This window comes from Hevea brasiliensis, chromosome 5, assembly GCF_030052815.1.
Source record: "Hevea brasiliensis isolate MT/VB/25A 57/8 chromosome 5, ASM3005281v1, whole genome shotgun sequence".
Lineage (NCBI taxonomy): Eukaryota > Viridiplantae > Streptophyta > Magnoliopsida > Malpighiales > Euphorbiaceae > Hevea > Hevea brasiliensis.
Window position 1 is genome coordinate 1,081,735 of NC_079497.1, and position 16,370 is coordinate 1,098,104.

At 35.3% G+C, this 16,370-nt stretch overlaps 3 protein-coding genes across 5 annotated transcripts; 1 reads left to right on the plus strand and 2 right to left on the minus strand.

Annotated features, from left to right (window-relative positions):
* Positions 1-131: 131 nt before the first annotated feature.
* Positions 132-5,559, minus strand: LOC110667717 (KH domain-containing protein At2g38610). Of its 2 annotated transcripts, none has more exons than XM_058146487.1 (8): positions 5,404-5,559; positions 5,062-5,190; positions 4,827-4,915; positions 3,299-3,450; positions 1,996-2,112; positions 1,755-1,871; positions 1,418-1,561; positions 132-656 (listed from the first exon to the last, which is right to left on the minus strand). In XM_058146487.1, the coding sequence occupies exons 2-8, from the start codon at positions 5,139-5,141 to the stop codon at positions 510-512; spliced, it is 846 nt and encodes a 281-aa protein (XP_058002470.1). In that variant the 5' UTR covers positions 5,142-5,190; positions 5,404-5,559; the 3' UTR covers positions 132-509. The 2 variants fall into 2 exon arrangements, with proteins under 2 accessions (XP_058002470.1, XP_058002471.1); XM_058146488.1 differs by having other exon boundaries at positions 5,390-5,551.
* Positions 5,560-8,907: 3,348 nt separating this feature from the next.
* On the plus strand, positions 8,908-10,923 carry LOC110667716 (NADH dehydrogenase [ubiquinone] 1 alpha subcomplex subunit 1). Of its 2 annotated transcripts, none has more exons than XM_021828652.2 (3): positions 8,908-9,117; positions 9,224-9,329; positions 10,721-10,923. In XM_021828652.2, the coding sequence occupies exons 1-2, from the start codon at positions 9,010-9,012 to the stop codon at positions 9,314-9,316; spliced, it is 201 nt and encodes a 66-aa protein (XP_021684344.2). In that variant the 5' UTR covers positions 8,908-9,009; the 3' UTR covers positions 9,317-9,329; positions 10,721-10,923. The 2 variants fall into 2 exon arrangements, with proteins under 2 accessions (XP_021684344.2, XP_021684343.2); XM_021828651.2 differs by having other exon boundaries at positions 8,910-9,117; positions 10,732-10,923.
* A 2,235-nt stretch (positions 10,924-13,158) lies between these two features.
* LOC110667715 (uncharacterized) lies at positions 13,159-15,560 on the minus strand. The gene is made up of 2 exons (XM_021828650.2): positions 14,985-15,560; positions 13,159-14,745 (listed from the first exon to the last, which is right to left on the minus strand). The coding sequence occupies exon 2, from the start codon at positions 14,378-14,380 to the stop codon at positions 13,475-13,477; it is 906 nt and encodes a 301-aa protein (XP_021684342.2). The 5' UTR covers positions 14,381-14,745; positions 14,985-15,560; the 3' UTR covers positions 13,159-13,474.
* Positions 15,561-16,370: the final 810 nt, after the last annotated feature.

The window sequence follows — 16,370 nt, forward strand, 5'->3', positions numbered from 1 at the left end:
AGGTCATGAGAGGCATTATGAAAATAATTGAAATGGAATTAGACCAAACGGTCTCAATTTTAACTCAAAAAGTTTTTTTTTTTTTTAAATCACTATGAAAAATGATGACAACTACCAAACTCAGGACTCAATTGTCTTTAATACCTAGCCCCTTACAACATTGATATATTTCACACTCTTCCAAGTTTCTACAACAAGAATAAATCCAATGAATATATTACAGTTTACATTGAAGGTGGGGAAAATAAGAACTGACCTCAGCAAGCCTAAACTCAAGAACTAGCTAAATAATTCCTTTTTTTTAAATAATGCTTTTTTGTCTTTTATATTGGGAGGAAAAAAATACAAAAATAAAGGAAAACCCCCACCAGAAAGCTCACCAGCAATAACTGTTAGCCTATTCTTTGTAGATGTGCTGAATTGACATGTATTGGAAGCTATACTCAACCATGAAATTCTGTAGCAGGATGAATGCCAATACATGCTGAAGTAGGCATGAATATGATCTCTCAGCGTCCTGTTTTTGCGCGTTTCATTCCACTAGTATTGAAAGGAGAGACACTACCACTTGGTCCAGGACTCTCTTCTCGGTAATTTGAATTAAGCATGGCTAGTTCCCGCAATTGCTGCCTCTTGATAAAATCTTGTGACTCATCCTGCATATGGAAAAAGGCAATTTACCCAAGAGAATAAAAATTGAAACGCTGATTTCCCATCAAATCCCACCATGTATAGTAGTAAATATGGCATGAAGGATGGAATGCATGAGCCATGAACAAAGGCTTGGAAAATGAATCATTACTTCACTCAAACCGAAGCAAGTCGACTTGTGAACTGCTCCTCATTTCACCCAACTAATGTTTTGGCTGAAACTTTAAAGGAGCGCTTGCAAAAAAATTCTAGAAAGAATAAACTCTTCAAACGACTTGTAATTATAATAGTTCTACAGACCATACAATGTTTTTGTCTTGTGGCTCAAAAAGGGAAATGTTTTACAGAACAATTAGCACGTCTGGGACTGAATGCTTTTGTTCTCCATTTATACAGAGCAACAGATGCTGGCACTTAATTGACTGAAACATTAACTGAAAACCCACCTTTATAATAAACACATAACTTCCGTAGAAGTTATTGCGTACAAAGTTGTTCCTACACGGCTAGACTCGTTCTCAGACAATAAAGTAGCAAGCAGATTTTCCACAAGTTTAACCACATGGTGCCAAGAATTTTCATGATGTTTTTGCTCTTCAAACAGTCATAACAAGTAGAAATAAATATAATCAACTGGAACTTTATGCCTTAGGACACGAAGCACACTTAGGAGTTGGGACTCAAGCACATGAAAGACTATTGCCATATTCTAGAATTTTATAATATTCCCAAGAATAACAAAGGAGTGGAGTAATGGAGTAAATACCACAGGTTTGAGCAGTTCTTCTATAATTTCTTGCGCCTGTCTCAGCCTCATATCAACAATATTGGCAGGCAAATCAGCTTCAATTAATATGTGAAGTGGATCATTCAGATGTTCATAGCCAGGTCTTCCCCTTAGCTTCTCTTCCTTCAGGATGGAATTGGATAAAAATATTAGGACCAAAAAAGAAGATGAACCTTAAATGTTCATTGTTGAACAGGGAAAAGGAGGAGGGACTCTATTCATAATTTTTATCTAATTTATCACTCAGTTTCAGCTGAATCCTCACAGAAAATAGTAAATTTTAACAATTAAAGGAATGTGAATCGGTGTCCACTACCTTGTCTGGGTCCTTTATTGACCCTTTCCCTCTAATATAAACACGGCACCCCGTCGTAGCTTCCACCCGTTTCAGCGAATTGCCTCTAGGGCCTAAAAGTCGCCCAACAAAATTGAACTACCAACAATGAAGCAGCCAGATAAAATGTCATTTCTTTTTAGAATATTCTATTTTGTAAATGAATTGTGAGGGTAAATTTAACATGATAAAGCCAGAACACGAAAGAAAAAATAAAGCTTACATTTGGATAAGTATCTACTGGAATTTCCAAGCGCAAAATTCTTTTCACAGTGTATGAACTAGGGCTTGCAAGTGCACCTTGCCAGTCCATTGTCATTCCAGGGGGGCCACTTAATCTCTGCAAGAAGGATTTTAATTTTATTAGTATGCCAGAGAAATGGAAGACAAAAAAATAAGACAGGCCTATAGTCATCATATCACCAGTGAACCTATACGACTACTGAGCAAACCTCTAAACATAACAGAGCAGCCATATTATTAGAACTTTGTTGTGAAAGTGAAACTACTAGGATCCCTGAAGTTCTAGACAACTGTAGAGTAAAATTATCATCATGCATTATGCAAGAACTTTCAATGTTCTTCATTTCAATAACTGTAAGAAAATGAGAAAGGAAGGATTTAAATGAAGTAATCCACAATCAGATCACGTGGGGGAATTAAATAAATATGATAATCAAGAATTTTCAGATAAAATCATACTTCATTAATACGATGATCAAGAATTTTCAGATATTAGAATTTGAATGTGCAAATAAAGCAAGTATAAAGTTGAACTACTCAAAAGTCCTGGCAATGGTGTGCAGAGTTAACATATAGACGCCAAAAATAAGGACAAATAAATGTAACTCCAACAAAACTAGGTAATCATGCATCAGAACTTTTCAGAGTTCAAGGCCAACAATTTTTCCAACATAAGCAATTAAGCAAAAATGCCTTCTCACAAATCAAGTGTAATGTTTCCTTTCTGAAATCGACACAATTTCTACATAATCTAATCTCACAGAAGGTTTTCATAAAGTAATGAAGATTGTTATTTATATTTGAACTGCAGGGAATTGCTTTGAACTCATCACCATAAACATTCCTAATAACTTAAAAGTGACATAATTTGGATCCCCCAGCTGTCGTCTTTGTATCAACATCTTGCCCTTCAAAAGTTTCAAGATTGATTTACAACTGCCTTAAAATTTGTTATATCATTGGCCCTAGTATTTTCCTTCTATTATAGAAAGCTAGGCTCTTAGTGGCTTTCAGGCATGAAACACTGCAAAAGAAGTTACAAATAAGGTGATTCAAACCTTTTATTTGTCACCTCATTTATCCAAATGTCAAATTGCAAGCAAACGTATTCTGGGTTAACAGGCAGATAGTCAAAAACAAAAAAGGACTTCAGCAACAACCTTAATTCCAAACTAGTTGGGGTCGGCTGTATATATCCTTTTTCACCATTCAATACTTCAAAAAAGGACTTCAATAACTCAAAATTAAAATGCTCAATCAAAAACCAGAAGAGCAAAAATTACCTCCTGTGGAAGACCATTCCAGCTGCCTAAACCTGTTCCAGCAACACTTGACATAAGGTTTGATGAAGCCATGGGACTGGGGCTTCTATGCCGCAGTCTGTCAAAATCGCCAAATCCTTGGTTGGACATCATTCCCGAAACCCGAAAAATTTCTACATGCAAAAAATAAAAAATTAAAAAATTAAAAAAAATCAAAGAAACAGACATGGGATCATGATAAGTAAAACAGCACTAGAAAGATGAATGCAGCCCCAACTAAAGGGACAAAATGGCAGCCAGCTGTAAGGCTGGAAACATTGCAGAAGAAGAAATATGGAGTCGGAACAAATGAAACAAACAGAATACTACCACCCTAACCACCCCCCCCCCCCCACCCCCCAATCCACACACACACACACACGAGAGAGAGAGAGAGAGAGAGAGAGAGAGAGAAGGGGGGGGGGGGGGGCGCGTTTAGAACTTAAAAAATGGCTCAAGGCACTGGCTTTGTCCTTCCAGTAACATAAGAAGCTCTAACACCTCCAATACAATACTGAAACCCGAGAAGATTGGCTATTGGAAAATAGAAAAGTACATATGTTTTAAGTATATTTTCCCTTCAAATTAATCACAAACTTATTACAAGTTATGGCTATCTTTTGTTTGAGTCTAAGAACTAAGAAGGCTCAAAGTAGACAACACAGTTATCTAGAAACTTGAATGTCTAGGAAAGAAACTACTTCAGATCTAACATAGTTCTCCTGTTGCCAACTTTTATGGCATTAAGTAACATAGTTCTCCAGTAACATAGCATGCCAAATCATCATCCGAAAATATACAAAATCCAATGTCTTAATATATTCATCATACATGGCATTAATTGTGCTGAGAAACCTCCAATAATTACTTCAATCCAACCCTAGTATATGATTGTTTGCCAACCTCTTTCCAGCAGTCAGGTTTAATTCTCAAAAATATTATTTTAATGGCCAAGTGACTATTTTGAGACTATGGCTTGGTTGATTGGGTTTAATATGACCACTATACCATTTATAAGGCATTCGATATTCTAGAATTTCACTACGCAATGCTTCTTCTACTGTGATACTCCCATAAAATCAACCAGATTATTATAGTTTATGTTAATCTGATGTAAATGTATAATGGGCCATTCCACCAGAATTAGATCTATCCTTTACAGATAGAACCCATGTTAGTGTCCAGATACTATCTTAAACACAATGTTAAGATCCTAATTGCTGCTCAACCAACAACCTAAACTCAACTGGAGAAGTTAATATCAAATGAACTCAAAAGAAGTGGCCCCATGATCAAGCCAAGACTGTGGACGAAATCCCAGTAAGAGAGCAACCAGAGTGAAATAGCAAAAATCAATTAGTAAAACTTACGCCACTGGAAAACAATCAAACACATCTAACTACACACGTAATCACATTCACGAAGAGTTAAAAAAAGCACCAAAAGCAAATAAACCCATGAAAATCTAGAAAAGCTTAGATCCAAAATAATGAAATACTAAGAAGTGGACCTTGATTTAACAGTCGGCTACATATCGGGAGAATCTGCATAAAGGGTCCAAGCTTCTGATGCTCTGCTAACAACTCTGACAAGTACTGACTACAAACAGATCAAAACAACATAATTCAGTACACAAAGCTAGATATAATTAAATTAAAAAAAATCCCAGTAAAAAAAATTCTTTTCGCGTTTCCCTTTTGTCCAAGTAAAAAAATATGATGCGTTTATGGTGGGAGATGCAATACCTGTCAACATCAGGAGTGCTTCTAATCTGAGGAGAAGCAGCTCTTGCAGGTGAGAAGTTGGGATTATACAAACCTGACATGACGCACTTTTCTTGAAGATTTATTTTCCTTTTTTCCCTTTCTTTCTTCCTTGAACAAACAAAAGAATGAAATGAAAAAAAAAAAAAAAGAGAAGAAGAGAAAAGAAAATAAAGGGTTTTAGTTGCGATTGTTGCAGAAGAAAAAGGAGAAACACAGCACCATCAAAAAGGAGGGTTTGTAATAAGAGAAAAATAAATAAATAAATAAACACTAAAAAAAAAAATAAAGACAAAGGAAAAGGGTCTACTCCTCTCGACAGACCCTCTGAATTTTGCAGAAAGTAAAGCTAAATTGATAATTTTTTATTTTTTGGTCACCTCCATAGAGTTTAGAACAAATAAAAAAAATAAAAGAAAATAAAAGGAAAATAACAGTGAGAAACAAGAGCAGATGATGTTTAACGGAGCTAAGGAAGAAAAGGAAAATCTTACTACTTACCCCTTATTGTTTGGTTTCTTGAGGTGGAAAATTAAAAAAATAAAAAATGGTAATACATGTGTGTAATCCACCTAGAAGGTCCATGCTGCAGAGAAGCACACGTGTTCGCCATGCAGAGAATCAGTGGCAGTATCCGAGGGTAGGAAGATGGGGGCGGTCCCACACGAGCTAGAAGCCAATGGTATATGAGATTGATAATGATGTCGCCAACGCAGGCTGTGCTGGAACCTTTGCATACTCTTTGCATACTCTTTGCATTAAACTACGTCGTTTTACTTTCACCATGTTGACCATTAACCACTTGGGGATAGGGCTGAGCACTATACGGTCCAAACCGAAAAACCGAACCGAACCGATTCAATTCGGTTCAATCGGTTCGGTTTTAAAAGTTAATCGGTTCGGTTCGGTTTTAATTTATAAAAATTTCGGTTATTTCGGTTCGGTTCGGTTTTGAAGAGAAAAAACCGAACCGAACCGAATAGTGATTTATATAGTCAAATCGAACTAAATCGAACCGAATCGATTTTTGAATTAATTTATTTTTATGGAAAATTTATGAATTATATTTAATTTTATATATATTAATTATTTAATTTCATTGATTAATGGTTATTAGGTTCAAACCAAAGTTAAAATTAGACCAAATAACTTGAAAATCAAGTTTAAATTAAAAAATCAATCAAAAATCAAACTGATCGGTTTAAACCGAACCGAACCGAATTAAAGCGGTTCGGTTTGATTCGGTTTTTCACTAATTTCGGTTCGGTTCGGTTTCTAAAATTAGCGGTTCGGTTTTGATAATTTAATTCGGTTCGATTCGGTTCGGTTCGGTTTGAACCGATTGCTCACCCCTACTTGGGGACAAGTAACTTTTTTTTAATAAAATTTTTGTAAAGGGGTATTATTTCCGTAAAATAAAATAAATATTCTGAATGAAAAATGTATGACAATGAATTATTATTTGTAACATTTTTTTATACAATTAGCCTGTGATATTAATTAAATTTAAAAATTAAAAAAAAATAAATTTTGAAAAAGTTGAAAATGAATTGAAAGATTTAAAATAAAATTTAAATTTAATTAATAAAAATTTATTTATTAAAATATTATTTAATTAAATATTTTAAAATTATAAAATAATTCATGCAACCAACGAGTTTACAGCTAGTGTATTTTAGTAGGAGGAGTTGTGGGAGAGAGTTTACAGCTAGTGTATTTTAGTTTACTTCTATCTCTCTTAATCAATTTGGCTTCATGCCCGATCATTCAACTATGGAAGCGATCTTTCTCATTAAAAGCTTGCTGAAGAAATATAGAGATGTGAAAAAAGATCTACACATTGTTTTTATTGATTTGGAGAAGACTTATGATAGGGTTCCAAGAGATATCCTATGGAGTGTGAAGTGTTGAAATATATATATGAATGAGCAAGTACTATTTTGCGCACAGTGGGAGGTGACACAAGAGATTTTCCGATCTCAATTGGATTACATCAAGGATCAGCTATAAGCTCTTACCTTTTTACATTAGTTTTAGATGAATTGACGAAACAGAGAGTATTCCTTGGTGCATGATGTTTGAAGATGATATTGTTTTGATAGATGAGACGCGAGAAGGAGTCAATAGAAAGCTAGAGTTTTGAATAAGTACTATAGAGTCAAAGGGCTTTAAGTTAAGTAGAACGAACAAAATATATACATTGCAAGTTTAGTGAAGGACAAACTGGTGATAGGGAATGAGTTAGTTTAAATGGAGTGGTATTGTCCCAAAATAATCACTTTAAATATCTCGGCTCAGTCCTTCAAGTAGATGGGGGATGTGAGGAAGATGTTAGTTATAGGATTAAAGCCAGATGGTTGAAGTAGAGACGTGCTACGGAAGTTTTATGTGATCGCAAGATTCTCAATAAGTTGAAAGAAAAATTTTACCATATAGCCATACGACTGGGTATGTTATATGGTAGTGAGTGTTGGGCATTGAATGAGTCGTATGCGTCTAAAATAAGAGTTGTAGAGATGAGAATGTTAAGGTGGATGAGTGGCCATACTATACTAGATAAAGTCCGTAATGAGAGTATTAGAGAAAATGTAGGAGTGGTACTAATTGAGGATAAGTTGAGAGACAAAGATTGAGGTGGTTTGGTCATGTGAAGCGTAGACATACAGAGGCTCCAGTTAGACAAGTAGAGTACATTAGATTAGAGGATAGAAAGAAAAAAAGGGGTAAACCTAAATTGACTTGGAAGACAGTAGTACAACATGACATAGAAGTATTACAGAATTATGAGGATTTAGCCCAAAATCGTTTAGAATAGAGAAAGCGAATCTATATAGCTGATCCTAAATTTTTGAGATAAAAGCTTAGTTTAATTGAGTTAGCATTATAAGGCGTAGCATACATCATGCCTTAACATTGTAAATTGTTATTATTATTATTATTATTTACAAATTGACCAAATTTGCATTCGTCAATAAGCATGATTGGGCATGGGTGACAAGTCACAAGATAACATGATCAGTCATCAGGTGAGAGAGAATTCTCTGGGAAGGTACTGCTGCCCACATAGATTTTACACTTTCTATAATTTTATAACAGTAAAAAATAAAATTAATAATAAAATTTTAATTATAAATTTAAACAAAAATAAAATAAAAAATATTGAAAATTGTCAAATGAGCAGATCATATAATCACCCAAAAGAAGCATCTCAGCCATTAGGTTTTCAATTATTCAATTAGGTTTGCTATCACATAAATCTTAGCCAAGTAATTAAAGTCAACATAAGACAACAATCTTTGCCAAGAATTAGGCTTCCAATAATTTTATGTCATATTAGCAATGACTTTTCCTTAATAAAAATAAAATAAATTTTAAAAATATCAATTATCCTTAATTTCCTATTAAATCGTTAAGAATATTGGCATGTTAATTTATTCATCAACTTTTCAGGTACGTATCTTCTGTGTTTTCAATCAATTTAAAAAAATTGTCCACCAACTTTGATATTATTATTGAAACTATTGATAAAAAAAAAATATTATTAAATATATTAATTATAAATTATTAAAAATCAAATTGAAATTAAATTTAACATATTTTAATTGTAAAGAGATTTTTTTAATAAAATTGTAAAATTATATATATTTTTTTCTAAAAAGTGTCTTTTAACCCTAATCTCAATATCAAATGGGCTTAAATTTGTAAACTTTGGGCCTTGAGAAAATGGGTCATGAGCCCAGTTCTAACTATGTCCAATACGGGTCGGGGCTAGACAGCTGAGACTCATGAAAGTGGATTATGGGGCTTATGGCCTGTGATACGAGGGATTATCTATCAAATGCTCACTCAAAAATTCAACCTCGTCGAAGCGGAAGAAGCAGGAGGAGGAAGAGAGGAGATCTATTGAACTATTGACAGACAAAAATAAAAATGTCGTGGATATGGTTAGAAGCAGCGCTACCACTCGGAATCATAGCAGGAATGCTCTGTGTGATGGGTAATGCTCAGTATTACATCCACAAAGCCGCTCATGGCCGGGTATCCCTTTTTCTCTTATATTGTTCTGCTTAATCTGTTAGATCTAATCATTCAATTCTCTTTTTTAATCGCTCCATTGTTCACAATTTTATGCGAATTTTAACAGCCGAAGCACATCGGTAACGATATGTGGGATGTGGCCATGGAGAGAAGGGATAAGAAGCTCATGGAAAATCTATCTGTCCCTTCTCCCAATTAGGGTTTTCTCTCTGGTAATTTTTCTTTCCATTATTAGGCATATGGATGACATTCGCTATTTATTGGTATTTTATTTCAGTATTACTGCCTAGGGTTTTTGCTTTGTTGCTTGTTCATAACGTTGTAATTGATAAAATGCTTTTGTCTACATTGTTTGGTTGACTTTCTATGAACCCCATGACGTAAAATGCAGAAACTATATGGTAATAAAATCGATTGTTGATTGTTCATCCCCATATTCATCTCAATTAAGCATGAAGATTGCAAACTAGCAACGAGAACTAAAAGTGTTAAATATGTTTTAATTGTTAATAAGGGCAGTTATCTAAGATATGTAGTTGTTCCACTGTTATTGGGTGATTGATTATGTGGATTGATAGATAGAGCAAAGGTTAAAATTGATTCCTTGGATCAGGCATTAGAAGGGCAATTGTCATATTTTATCTATCATCTACTGTTGATCAATTAATATAGTTTGTATAACAAGTAAAACATTTATGAACTGTTGTCTAGACATTCGTATAACAGGAAGAAAATTCATTACAAGGTACCAAGAGCTCTGGAGATAAAAGTTCATCAGAAAGACAGCATCTCAAGTAGATGGATATAAGTCTGCTGTTGAAGGTCAATCTGCTTAGTACCCATGGACATGGAATTTTGTGGTCAAATTTGAAATACTTGTTTTGTCACTAATGATTTCTATTCAGGATAATGAGGATGAATAACCAAACCGATTGAAGTAGAAAAAATTGATTAAAAAAAGGTTTTTGCATTTGTCGGTTACACATGATAATGGTTCTAATATGATGTGAGCTGGTTAAGATGATGATGGTTCTAATATGATGTGAGCTGTTTAAGATGATGATGGTTCTATGTTAGGAAATCAGATAATATGCTGTTAAACTGACTTTTGTTCATGGACAGAACCAGATGCTGCTCTGTTGGCCTGTTTTGTAACATCTGAGGACAAAGATAATGTTAGGATACTAAACTGTGTCATCTAATAAGTGGATGATTTAACAAGACTGGTAATCAGTCAGTTGGAGGTCAATTGGTTGAGCTGTTAAACTTTTTTTTTTTAAATCAATTTAGCTAGCTTGATGTGGTAGCGTTCTGACATGTTTTGGAACAAACATTGTTACAAAAAATAAACTCTCAATTACTCTTTCTACCTACATCTACTTACAATTCTTGAAGATTCCTTCTTATCCTTTTTTCCTTCATTTCCCTCTTGTTTCTTGCAATTTCCCTGTATGAAACACTAGAGCTAGGCCTAACATTCTTAGGTCCTAAAGTATGTGCTTCTCCTGTCACTTGTGTGTTCATTTCATGGCTACTTTCCCCTTTTCAATTGCGGTGGTGTGTATTACCAAAATTTTGATTGTAAGTTTTTCAATAATATGAGACCTTGTGCAGGAAGCGTTCTTGACAACTCCTGGAGGAGGAATAAAGTGCTCATTTGATAATGCGGTGTGCTACAGACGTCTGATGAGCAACATTACTTTGATCTTCATTATATTCTGTTTTGTATGTGAATTTTCATGAACTTTTGAATTTTGAAGACAAATTGTAGACTTTTACTCTGATGAATTTAACCATATTTGTGAAGTTGGTTCTGTTGAACAATTAATTTGGCATTTTTGCTGGATGGCCCAAATTGGATGTTTTGAAGGCACCTGTGGGTAGACGAATGTTGAAGAGAAAACAGCTAAGGGAGGTGAAAAATCACGCATATCATTTTTTTATTCTGGAGAATGTTGCTCATTTGACTCCTGGCATACCAGAGTAAATGCGGTTTAACTACTCAGAAACCTGACTTCGGCCACGTTGCGTTAATGAAATCACTATTTTAAGGACTTCCGGTCTTCTTTTGTTGCTTTCAGTATCTTTTTGACCGTCTTGATGATTGACTCTAAAAAGATAAATAGGGAGAATCCGAAGGGTTGCCAATCAATATGATTTTTATAAGTTTTGTGGTGATGCTGACAAGATATTGAATATTTCACTTGACAACAAAGTCAATAACCCTTTCTTCTTTGCCTTCCACTGTTCCTGTAAGCTCTCTTGGGATGTAATTTATCATTTACGACAATAAAGTAACAGAACAAGGGGGCAAAATGGGAAAATCAGTTGTGTTAAATTTTGTTGGTATGAATTCTCCAAACATGATGATAGTATGTTAGGGCTTTTAGAAATGGACTAGAGTAAAATGGCACGTTAAAACCTTTGCAGCCAATTCGAACTGCTAGATATTTTTCACTCTATAGTCTTGGAAAGTTCAAAGTTGTAATATTAATGGTGAAGAAATTAAGTAAGAAGACAGCTGTGGTAGCTAAATTTCAATGGCTCCATCAACTAACCTTTATGGGTGGAGCTCGTGCTGGGCACTGATTCCCTGACACCGTCACAAGTCACGCCTTCTCTCCATCTTCGATCCATGAGTGAATCATCTCGTCCGTGTGGCGTTTGGTGGGCACTATTATTTTATCATTAATCGCCTGCTTGTTTGCTAGCTACTCATATAATAATATACAACAGAATCACATATATTCAGTGCTGGATCATTATATTTACCAGGAACAAATCTTAAACAAATTTCATTCTGGTCGCACTTGCTTTTGGCATCTTACTTGGGTCACACAACACAGAATAAAACAATAGTAAGAAGAGCTTTTCTTTCCTTTAAATTTAAGTTGGTGGACAAGACAAGCACAGCACTTCAGCAAAATAAAACAAAGATAATGATAGAACTAGGACGGCCCGTGGCTTAACAGCAGCAGTTTAGCCTTTGGAGAGGAAAGGAATGGATTCCTTTGCCATTTGCTGTGTAAAAGGATAGACAAAATTAAAAACCTGAAAACTGGAAAGTCATAGAGCAGAAAGGAACTGACTTTACTCAACCCTCAGCCCCCTAAGGTTTGGACGTAATTAATTTTCTTCTTTTGGTTTGACTGAGGGTCTCGGCTCTCACGTTGGGCACAGTCCTATAATACTAACAGTCAAAATTTCTCTTGTAAATAATAACATTACATGAAATTGAAGATATGCTGTATAGTTTAACTAAAAGGTGATTGTAATCTAGCCCGTCCTTTTCATGGATGGGTATCCTATGGACCTATCCAATAGAAGCAGCAAGCATGAGGGATTCTAGCCTTCAACCACATTTTCTGATTTCCCGCAATGCCCCTGCCAGCTTGGTCTCTACCCATTTTTGTGTTTGGCAACAATTCCAGCTGTAATGATCTGTGCTTTTAGTGTATGACTAGTGCACCCAATTTGATTGCCTTTCTCATTCCATTTTTATCTCTACATGCTATCAGCTGTATACAGACGATAATTACATTACAGACTCAGTAAATAATGCCAAAATCTAAGAGAGAACCTACTATTATTTATATGCTTTTAATGAAAATTCAGTTCTTGAAAAGTTCTTGAAAAGTTCTTCCTAAATGCATCTCCCAACATGAGGGAAAACTTTCTATTGGATCAATAAAACAATGCCTATTTGTCAAAGAAAAAAAAATGAAGCAACATAATTTTATGGATGATCTGAATTCTGAAGCTTCACACACTAATACTGATAATCAAAATACAAGAGAAATCATCTTTCAGCATAGTCATAATGAAAGATAATCAGGGTAAGATCACCAAAGAACAGCTTGAAATGAAGTTTCTCAAGACTATAGCTCAAAAAAAAAAAAAATAAAAAATAAAAAAGTAATGATTGAATCTGTAGCCTGCTTGAACTAGCTTAAACTTTAGCTGATTCCTACTCCCAAAACTGAGATACCAAAATATTTAGATTTTGCATTTCAAAGAATTGGACAGAAAACATAAACAATCTAGGAGTTAATGCACCACAAAAAGTTTTATTCCTTGTCAATGCGAAAACTAAATTCATCACATATAGAATCACTTTTGGCTAAATGCACACCACAATGAATCATAAACCTATGGACGGGGTCTGTGAGTGATAAAAGATTTACACAAAAATCCTATATTACCCACACTACAACCAAAAGCCTACTAAAGACCAAACAGCGCACGAGCAGGACACCACCAAAAATAGGTGCAATTAGAAGAATTTCTGAATACAAGAATTGAACTTGAATAAGAATTGCTGTGGAAAGGCAGAGGAAGCTTGTACAAATTGCAGGAATTAGGGCACATATTCATTCTCAAGGGTCGGTTGAGTTCGAGTCACCATTGCTGCAGGTGCTTTTGTTTCCCCAACTGATGTCATTTGCAGGGCTTCTCCCACGTCTGCAGCCCTCTCCATCTGTTGCATTTTCTTCCTTTCCTTCAATTTATGCACCCACAACACTAGAAATAACAAAAGCACCAACAACAATAGTCCACCTAGCACAGAACCAACAATTATCCACACTTTAGACTTATTCTTCTTTCCATGTTCCCTTGATGGTGGAGGAAAGGCAGTAGAATTGACAACTATCGCAAAATGCCCCTGTTGAATCGTTGAACATTCATTGCCAGATGCCACATTGCTAAAATTTGGGTTACCTTGTAAATCAAACCACACACACATGGCAACAAACCCATCTGGAACTGATTTCACATCTGAGAATTTGATGGTTAAGGGATCGCCAGATGCCCTGATGTCCAATACTGGTAAATTCGTAGCAGATAAGTTTGAGGCATTATAAGCAAGAAGACCCAGAACTGGAGCAAGGTGAGTGTAACCAGCCAGTGAATAATACCTCTCGGACCAATTTCCCAAATTCTGGTACACCAAAACAAGCCTCTCCACATACGGCCGCTCAATAACTCCGACGGGGATCTCAAATTCTTTGTACATGGGAACACCTTTCCTCCTTAAGCTCCCACTCCTAAGCCTCAATGCTGCAACCTTAATCCCAATCAAATCGGGGGGAACATCCCCATCATAAGGCAAGCCTGTCTTGGGACGAACCAATGCCTTGTAAGCGTAGTTTTGGAGGAGAGCATCGAGTTCATGCTCAGAATTAGGCAGTTGAGCCCTATGACCCGGCAACCAGAGGAACCATATGAGAAGAAGCATCATCACGAGACTTCGAAGAAGCCCCATGGATGCTTTGAAAACGATTCAGCACAATGCCACCAGATTAACCTTATGAAACCCCACAGTAAAACACCCAGGAAGTCAAAACCAGAAATCTTCTATTTAATAGCACTTCAGATCCAAGTAAATAAAAACGGAAATTCAGATAGATAATGCAGTAAATTCTCCCAAAGAAGCTTCAAAAACACTTGGTCTCAGACTGCCAATCCATAGTTTGTGGGTGACACGTCTGTTTCTCTTTCTCTATTAAATGAAAACAACGGGTACTGTATAAAGAAAATAGATTCGCCGAGGAAAGAGTATAAAAGCAGCTTTGAAGGTTCCAACCGTTGCAATCCTTTAATTTCTTTTGGGTTCTCTTTTGGAATTTCCTGTCAAAGAAGCTCTCACAGACCGAAATGAAACTCAACAATTTGGGAATCTTCCCAGCATTTCTCCACAACACCAAAATTTAAAAAAATAATTGTCGAATTAAGAGCAAATAAGAAACAGTTGAATCTCGAACTTGGAACTGTCAATCGAGCGATTAATACTCTTCCCAATTCAGACCATCGAGTCCAAAAAGCAACGTAGATCCATTACGGAATATCAGTAGAGAAAGGCTGAGTACCTGAACCCAGATGAGATTTCCAGTTGAAAACCCACCAAGAATCTCCGCCGAAGCTCCAAGACACCACCAATGGCGAAGATTTTTACTTAGGAAAGGTTCTTGAAACCGTGCACAACTAGACCATAAGCCGCAATGATTCACAACGACTGGCTGAATCGCCCAAGAAACCCAAGAATCTTGAGATAAATCATGATCACTGTGGCAAGATCGGGAAATGAAGGGGCAATGTCTTCCATAACAAAGAAAAAAAGACTCAATAATCCAAGAGAAGGGCCTGCATTTTGATTGAATCAGGGCAAGAAATCCTTAGCAGAGCCGTACTTGTGCAGATGATAATTAATCGGTTTTGGGATCCCCAGCTGTTGCAGCGCAAAAAGATACGCAAGAACTAAACCAGCGACAGAGTAGCAGCTCAAATCCAAGAATCCCACTGGGAAGAGGATATAAGCTTAGAGAAGAGACGATACCCAGTGGAGATAAACCGGTGAGAGTGAGAAAACAACCAATAAAACCCAAAAAAGAAGAAAAAAAAACGCAGCAACAACCAAAATGAAGAAATGAAAAAAAAAAAAAGAAAAAAGAAAAAAGAAAAAAGAAAAAGAAACAATTTATTTTGTGTTGGATTTACAGGGTTTTGTTTGACTGATTTACCCAGCGTTCTACGTTGAAGTACCGACGTGTCCCTGGAACGAGGTTAGTACGGATGGGAAAAGGATTTTTGGTAACATTTCACGCCTTATGACCTGCTGCGTTGGCTGCTCTGCTCTACTCTCATTTGATATTTCTCAGCCGTTACATTGCGCTTGTTGAAATATATTCATTTATTTTTAATTTTATGCCAAAAATTATTAATATTATATAAAAATGTATAATATAAAATTAAAAAAAAATTATAAAAGGAAATACTGTAAATATAAAAAAATATGAAAAGAGGGATTAACAATTATTAAAAATATATATATAAAAGGGAATAGTGTAAATGACAAGGACAAGTCTCGAATAGGACAGAAGAGACGTGATTAACCATATTATGCCAAAAGCAGAAGCTAATTTAATAAAATCCACAATTCCTTAAGTGATTAAATTAGCAGTCTAATTACCTCACTTGGCATCCCTTATTAGAACGACAAAGTATTAATGGCTGATGCTTGTATTGTAACTAATCCCACGTAAATTGCAATTTGTTGATGTTGATAATGATATATGTCCTTTTATGACTCCACCATTTTCTAATTAGACTTTTTTTTCTTTCCCATTTGAAGTTGGTTTTTGAGAATATATAATTAAAAGTCTAAGAATTTTGATAAATATGCATCAATTTAGTCGCGTTAGAGTCCTTTCTAAGATATAAAGTTTCAAATTATAAAAATAATTATTTTCTAATTT